Source organism: Chlamydomonas reinhardtii, chromosome 5, assembly GCF_000002595.2.
Source record: "Chlamydomonas reinhardtii strain CC-503 cw92 mt+ chromosome 5, whole genome shotgun sequence".
NCBI lineage: Eukaryota > Viridiplantae > Chlorophyta > Chlorophyceae > Chlamydomonadales > Chlamydomonadaceae > Chlamydomonas > Chlamydomonas reinhardtii.
In genome coordinates, this window is record NC_057008.1 from 1,849,213 (window position 1) to 1,857,032 (window position 7,820).

The 7,820-nt window shown below is 69.9% G+C and overlaps 1 protein-coding gene across 4 annotated transcripts; it reads right to left on the bottom strand.

The window, feature by feature from the left end:
- Positions 1 to 26: 26 nt before the first annotated feature.
- CHLRE_05g241851v5 (uncharacterized protein) lies at positions 27 to 6,712 on the bottom strand. Of its 4 annotated transcripts, none has more exons than XM_043062411.1 (5): positions 6,369 to 6,712; positions 4,734 to 6,227; positions 3,308 to 4,415; positions 1,014 to 3,245; positions 27 to 777 (listed from the first exon to the last, which is right to left on the bottom strand). In XM_043062411.1, the coding sequence occupies exons 1-5, from the start codon at positions 6,594 to 6,596 to the stop codon at positions 728 to 730; spliced, it is 5,112 nt and encodes a 1,703-aa protein (XP_042924734.1). In that variant the 5' UTR covers positions 6,597 to 6,712; the 3' UTR covers positions 27 to 727. The 4 variants fall into 4 exon arrangements, with proteins under 4 accessions (XP_042924734.1, XP_042924733.1, XP_042924735.1 ...); XM_043062413.1 differs by lacking the exon at positions 27 to 777 and having other exon boundaries at positions 1,748 to 1,832; positions 1,945 to 3,245; XM_043062412.1 differs by lacking the exons at positions 4,734 to 6,227; positions 6,369 to 6,712 and having other exon boundaries at positions 3,308 to 4,162; positions 4,363 to 4,462.
- Between the last annotated feature and the right edge of the window lie 1,108 nt (positions 6,713 to 7,820).

Genomic DNA, 7,820 nt, shown 5'->3' on the forward strand with positions numbered 1-7,820 from the left:
TGAGGCCGGTGGCGAGTCCGCTGTTGGCCCTACCAAGATAACCCCTCCAACATCATCTGACGCTAGGAATGGGTGCTGGTTCGGGACAAGGTCCCAGCGGCGCGGAGGCCGACGCAGACTCACAAACGCAGCTAGCCGTGACCAGAAGTCCGCAATCACCTCCACACCTATCCTTCGCACAACAGCAACCTCCGCAGTCCGGTCTGCAGCATCACGGCAAGCGTAAAGGCGCTGTCGGCCGTATTCCAGGGCCGCCACAGCAGCCAAGCACACGATGTCCCACACCGCCTGCGATAGCCCTGGTGGCGCCTGTACTAACCACAACTGGTTCCGTGTGATGTCCACATTCGCATGCTCCCGCATCACATCACGCAGAGCCTCCGCCACCACACAGTCCCAGAAGTGATGAACCCTAGCCCCAGCAGTCATCTGAGTCCCACACGGGCATTTCTCCACGCGTCCATCTGCGGCCCACGCCGCAAGCATCCCAAAGCCCGTGAACCCATTGACTGCCAGACGCCAGAGCGGTTCCTTGTGTCGCGGCTCCCACACCAAAGCCCACAGCCGCGCCAGGGCCGCCCGCAGCGCATGAATCGCTTCCGCTGGCGGCGCGGCGCCGCTGTAGGCCTCTTGGATGAAGGCCAAGTGACGCACGCGGAGCGCGTCGTACGCAGGCGCAAGTTGAAGCTGGGTTGCCTGCTTCACCGTAAGGGTCAGCAAGGGCACGTCAGCCGCGCCATGCCGCCACCCCAGGCTCTGCGCAAGCAGCAGCCATACCTGGGGGGCAGGAGGCGCGGAGGCCGCGCCGCCAGGCGCATGCAGTGTGGCCGACGCCGCCACCCTCCACGCCGCCGGTACACGGGCCAGCAGCGCGGAGAATTGGGCAGCAGCATCCGGGCCGGACTGCAGCTCCGGCGGCACGCGCGCCATATCCGTAATGCGCAGGATGGGGCGCAGGACGGACCGCTTGTACTGTATAGTGCAGCGACGTGCGAGGCGCGGCCCGAGCGCACCAGCCGGCTTGGACGCCACCAGCTGGCGCACCGCGGCCAGCGCCTCCCAGCACCGCACTGCCGTGCCGAGCGTGAGTAGACCCGGCAGCGCCATGAGAGCTGGGAAGTCACGTTCCAAGCCACCCGCCTGAAGCCCCGCCGCACACGGCAAGACTGGATTGCCCCAGAGCGGAAGTGCAAAGCACCAGGGCCCTGGCACCAGCACAGCCGGGCGTAGGATTGTGACCGGAGGCAGGTAGCTGAGGGCACCTAGGAGGCGCACGAGGGCCGGGCAGGTTGCCGCCACCGGCTGGCCGAAGATTGCACAGCCATCGGCAGCGGGTCCGACACCGCCGGCCGCCCGCTGCATCGTCAGGACGCAGAGGGGGTGGGCGGCCGTGTGTAGCTGCTGCACCAGGGCGGTGGCGGCGGCTGTCCACGGCGGTACGTAGGTGCCAGCCGCAGAGCCGTGCATGTGCTGCAGCCAGCGCACAGCCAACACAGCGTGTCGGGCGCGCACGTGTTCCACCACCGGCAGCAGTCCAAAGCCGCCATCGCGTGGCGGCAGGGCGACGCAGTCGGAGGGGAGGCCGGGAAGTCGGGCCCGGCCAGCACCTTGCGGCGTGGCAACGATGATGCGGCGGTCCACAAACCGCACAAGCGTTTTGAGGAAGTCTGCCAAAACCGTCTGCGGCGGCAGGCCCGCAAACTCCATATGGTAGAGCACACGGCTGACGGCGTAGGAGGAGGCACAGAAGCCACGGCCAAAGGCCGTTAGGGGGAGGCCGCAGAGCGTCCCCAGGGTGCCAATGGCAGGGGAGAGGGAAGGAGCCCCCTGGGCTGCAGCCGTGCCAAGTGGGAGGTCGTAGAAGACCACACCCAGCGTGCGCGAGTGCGAGACTACGCGCAAGCCATGCGCCATAGCAACTGTGTTGGGCGGGGCAGGCGCGGCTACGGCACCGCCAGCACCCGCGGCGGAGCCGCCGGCCGTCACGCCACCAGTGACCACAACACCGGCAGCTGCCCAAACCGCGCCCGCCCGAGAAGGCACCGCACCACCGGCCGCCAAGATGCCCCCACCAGAGTGGCTGGCGCCGGGGCCGCCGCCAGCCACCGCGCCACCAGCCGCCGCGCCGCCGGCAGCCATGCCGCCGGCAGCTGCCACACTGGTCGCCGCCACGCCGCGAGCTGCCATGTTGCCAGCCGCTGCGCCGCCAGCCGCCAAGCCAGCAGCGACAGCGCGGACGGGAGCAGGAGTGGCGCGGCGCCGTGCACCGATGGGCAGGAGCTCCACCTTGTCGAGGTTAAGGCGCTGCCCAGAGGCGGCGCGGAAGGTCTCCATAGCTGCCAGGAAACCAGGCACGTTGGCGATCCGACGCAAGAACGGCGCAGCGTCGTCCGCATAGGCAGTAGCGACGAGGCGGATATCCGCCCAGGAGACACCAAAGCCCACGCGGTCGAGGTAGGCGAAGAGGGCCTGGGCCGGCGCCAAGTACAAAGGAGGCGCCAGCGGGCACCCCTGCCGTACGCCCGCAATGATGAGGACGAAGGCCGACAGGTAGCCGTTAGCCAGGGCGGCAGAGCGCGTGCCCGTAAGCAGCAGCTTGACCCAGGCCAGGAAGCCACTGCCAACGCCCATAACTGCCAAGCACCGGTACAGGAAGTTGCGGTCCAGGGTGTCGTAGGCTTTGTAGAAGTCCAGGAAGGCCACAACGCCGCGGTCAGCGTCAGCGGTGCTGCCCGCAGCGCCCCCGCCCCCGCCCCCGCCACCGCCGCCAGGGCCACCGCCTTCGGCCACCCGCATGAGCTCCGGCAGAAGCTGCAGCAGTAGGACGTTGTCGGCGATGCGGCGCCCGGGCAGGAAGGCTGTCTGGGCGGGGTGGATGACGTTGCTGAAGACGGGGATGAGCCGCCTGGCGAGGACGCGGGCCAGCGTGCGGTAGTCCGTGCCGAGCAGCGTAATGGGCCGATACGACGAAGGCTGCAGGGGGTCCCCGGGCTTGCTGAAGCATGTAATGACGCCATCGAGAAAGCCGCGTGGAGGAGCACCAGCAGCAAGGGAGGCCGTGAACACACGCGCAAGCACGCGTGCCGTGGGGCCCCCCAGTTCCCGGTACAACTCAGCCGGGATGCCGTCGCGGCCCGGGGTGCTGCCAGCCGGCGCCGCCGCCAGGGCAGCCTCCACCTCAGCTGAACTCACTGTGTCGGCGCCAAGGCGCACAGCGTCCTCGTCAGTGCAGCGCCGCCCAAATGCTGCAAGGGCCGCAAGTAGTCGACAATATGTGTGGGGATTTCGGGAAGGGAGTCACACACACTGCCGTCCGGGCGCCGGATTGCCGCAATGCGCGCGGCGCCGCCAGGGGGCCGCACAAGCCGCGTGATCGCAGGCGAAGCCGTCTCGCGGGTGCGCAGCCACTGGAGGCGGGCGGCACGAGCGTGCCGAGCGACCGCGCGCTGCGCCGCTGCGGCAGCCGCGGAGCGCGCGGCGACGGCCGCAGCAGCAGCCTGAGCAGCATCGGGGCCTCCAGCCTCTACCACCGCTAGGGCGGCCGCCTCAGCAGCACGGGCCGCCGCCTCCTCCGCTGTCTCCTCAAGGATGCGGCCACGGGCGATGCGGTTAAGGCGGCCAACCGTGCGCACCAGGTCGCGCTTGTAGGCCACAAACCACCGCAGCAACGGCGCCGGCGCCTCGGGGGCGGCGGCACAGGCGCCGCGGTTCCAGTCGAGCAGCGAGCGGCGCAGGTCGGGGAACGCGAGGTAGGCATCACTGAGCCGCCGCAAGCCAGGGCCAGGAGAGACGGCACCGTCGACTGGGGCAAGGGTGGCCACAACCAGGCGATGATCGGACGGTCGGCCAGGCACATGGGCGCACGCACGCAGCGACGACAGCAGCTCCGGAGAGAGCATGATGCGGTCAATGCGAGAGGCACCCATATGGTTGATGAAGGTGAAGGACCGGCGGGTAGGGTGCAGGTGGCGGAAGGAGTCCACAGGGGAGGCGCAGGTGGAGGCGAAGAGGGAGGTCGTGCCGGGGTCCAGGAGGCGGCCGCCGCGATGGAGGGTGTCAATGGTGGCGTTGCATACGAAGTTGTAGTCACCAGCCCACACCTTGAGGCCAGGCAGCGTGGCAGCCGGCGCAAGGTGGTCGGCAATGAAGCGGCGCTGGGCCGCTGGGTCGCCCGAGGGAAGGTAGACAGAGGCAAGCACTAGGGAGTGGCCGCCCCAAGCGAGAGGGAGGAGGAGAAGGCGGCTGGCGGCGGCCGGGTCGAGGGCGGGAGGCGTTGCCGGGGTCACCACGCCACGGGAGATGAGGGAGGCACGGATGAGGATGGCGACGCCACCGGTACGTGACGAGTCGGCAGGGCCCCACCATGCATACCAGCCACCCAGTCGGAGCTGCTGTGAGGCGAGACGCAGTTTAACCTGCGCCTCCGATATCACGTCGACCGTTGTGTGTGTCTCCTGTAGACACACGATGTCCAAGCGCTGCTGCGCCCAGCACCGCAATAGGGCCGCCAGGCGGACGGGCGTGTCACTCCCGCCACCCAGCAGCCCCCGCACGTTGAGCGAACCAACACGCAAGGGCGCGAGCAGGGCCTGGGCGCCACGCCTGCTGTGGCGCGGCATTTAGGAATCGGCCGAGTCGGCGTCACCAGCGCCACCAGGCGCCAGGACGCTGTACCGGTTGTGGAGCAGGGTGGGCGGCGGCGCCCGGCGGCGCGGCGGCGGTCCCTCAGGCACCTGGGCTTGCTCTGGCAGAGCCTGACGCTTGGCCGGCTCCGCCCCTGGCGAGGCACTGCGCTGGCGGCGACGGCTGGGCACCACGCTCCACCCGCCGTCGCCGGCACCGTCGCCCGGGCGCGGCGCATTGCTGCTGGTACGCCCATCCCCGGTCAGGGTGCTGCCGTCACCGGCTGGGACGCGACCGGCCCGTCGGCGGAAGACGCGACCGCTGCGGGTGCGGTGGTCCACGCGCTCCCCAGAGTTATCCGCAGAGGCGCCCCTGTGGCTGCCACCCAACTTGCCAGAAGCCCCGCCATTCGTGCCACGCGAGGCGCTGCTGCTGCGGCGGCTGCGGGCGTGGCTGCGGGTGTGCGTGTGGCTGCGGCCCGGGCTGCGGCTGCGGCTGCGGCCGCGGCTGCGGCTGGCGCCGCGGCTGGTGAAGCTGCGGCCCCGGCTGTTGCTGCGGTCGCGGCGAGGGCGGCTGTGGCTGCGACTGCCGCTGTGCTGGCGGCGGGAGCTAGCGCCGCGGCCGCCGCCGCCACGAGGGGTGCCGGACGGCGCAGCACCGCTGCCCTGGACGGCGCTGGGGCCATCCGCACGCGCGGCCGTAGCCGCAGCCGGGGCCGCGGCGGCCGGGCGTCGTTGCTGGCCACGGCGCCGCGTCGCTCCGCCAGTGCCGGAGGCACCGGCAGCACCCGCACTGCGTCGCAGCCGGACGCCGATGGTGGGGCGCAGAGGGCGCTTGCGGCCCTGCCGCGCGCTGCCGGCGGCGGGGGCGCCGGCGGCGCCTGCGCGGCCCTGCGCCGCTCCATCGACAGCGGACGCGCCAGCAGCACTCTTGTGGCCCTGCTGTGCGCCGCGGGCAGCGTGGGCACCCGCAGGACCCATGCGGCCCCGCGCCGTGCCGCCGGCAGCGGAGGTGCCAGCAGCGTCCACGGGGGCTGGCGTCGCGCGGCCGGCAGCAGGAGCACCGGCGGCGCCCCTGCGGCCCTGCGCCGCGCCGCCGGCGGCGGCACGGCCGCTAGGAGTGCCCCCGCGGTCCCCCGCCGAGCCGCCAGCTGCAGCGCCGCCGACAGCGCCCCCGCGGCCCTGCGCCGATTCACCGGCAGCAGCAGCACCGGCGGCGCCCCTGTGACCCTGCGCCGCGCCAGCGGCAGCAGAGCCGCCAGTCATGCCACCGCGGCCCTGTGCCTCGCCGCTGGTAGCAGCGGCGCCGGTGGCATCCCCGCGGCCCCACGCCGCGCCGCCGGCAGCGGCGGCGCCGGTGGCGCCCGGCGCCGCGCCGCCAGGGGCCGCGGCACCACCGGCAGCGGCGCATGGGCCGCCCGGCTGCTGGCCACCCTGCCGACGGGACATGCGGCGCACATCAAGGGTGTACGTTTCTCCACCAGCTTCCAGGTTAGTCTGGTACCGGCCCAGCTCGAAGGCGGCACCGTGCGGCAGCGTCACTGCGAACAGTCCAGCCTTGCACAGTCCGACGGCTGTCAGGCGCAAGCTGCCGGCGCGCTGCACCTGCAGGGGGGCGGTTCCCCACAGCTCGCACAGAAGGGTGCGGACAGCGTCTTCAGTAAGCCACGGAGAGCTGACGGACACTAGGAGGCGCGTAGGCGCGGGCACGGCCGGTTTGCCGTCCACCCACGCGCGCCACCGCACCGGGTGCGGGTGCCCGATGTCCCGGCCGTAGGAGGCACCCGCCGGGACCGTGAAGCTGCTGTCCTCGTCCAGCAGCGTGACTAGATCAGGAATCGCCGATTTAGGGATCAGGACCGCGTACTCGAGCCGAGTCGTGGCATCGCGAACCTTCGATGCCGGCTTCGCCCTGATGCCCGGAGTGAGCTCCGCCAGTTGTGCCTTCGCGCGCAGAGGCGCCAGCCTTTGCATAACGCCCGAGAAGAAGCGAAATGCCGTTTTGGGGTAGCTCTGGAAATGGGTCGCGAGCACACCTTTGACCATCGCATTCAGGGTCAGAACCCCAACATTGGCGCGATGGCCGGCGGTCATAGGTGCGAGACTAGTCCTAAATGTCCGTGAGTTAGACGGGCCAGCCGCGGCCGGCTGGCTACCGGGAGCCATTCCCGTTATGGTTGTTAGCTGATAGAGGTTACATGTGGGACGACAGCCGTGGACTAAGCCAGGGCCCCAAAAACGTACGAGACACGCACGCTCACCCGAGGAGAGATTGTTAGCTGATAGAGGTTACATGTGGGACGACAGCCGTGGACTAGCCAGGGCCCCAAAAACGTACGAGACACGCACGCTCACCCGAGGAGAGATCCCCGAATGACCCCCGCGCTCCGGAGAGGGGAGGAACCCCAGGCCCGGCTCACCGCAAACGCTAGCGCTGCTCACCTAAGCCGTGGGTCGGCGTCATAAGACTACCTCTTGCGAGTCCCTAAGCTGACAAGCTAGGGTGAGGCCGGTGGCGAGTCCGCTGTTGGCCCTACCAAGATAACCCCTCCAACATCATCTGACGCTAGGAATGGGTGCTGGTTCGGGACAAGGTCCCAGCGGCGCGGAGGCCGACGCAGACTCACAAACGCAGCCAGCCGTGACCAGAAGTCCGCAATCACCTCCACACCGATCCTTCGCACAACAGCAACCTCCGCAGTCCGGTCTGCAGCATCACGGCAAGCGTAAAGGCGCTGTCGGCCGTATTCCAGGGCCGCCACAGCAGCCAAGCACACGATGTCCCACACCGCCTGCGATAGCCCTGGTGGCGCCTGTACTAACCACAACTGGTTCCGTGTGATGTCCACATTCGCATGCTCCCGCATCACATCACGCAGAGCCTCCGCCACCACACAGTCCCAGAAGTGATGAACCCTAGCGCCAGCAGTCATCTGAGTCCCACACGGGCATTTCTCCACGCGTCCATCTGCGGCCCACGCCGCAAGCATCCCAAAGCCCGTGAACCCATTGACTGCCAGACGCCAGAGCGGTTCCTTGTGTCGCGGCTCCCACACCAACGCCCACAGCCGCGCCAGGGCCGCCCGCAGCGCATGAATCGCTTCCGCTGGCGGCGCGGCGCCGCTGTANGCCTCCTGGATGAAGGCCAAGTGACGCACGCGGAGCGCGTCGTACGCAGGCGCAAGTTGAAGCTGGGTT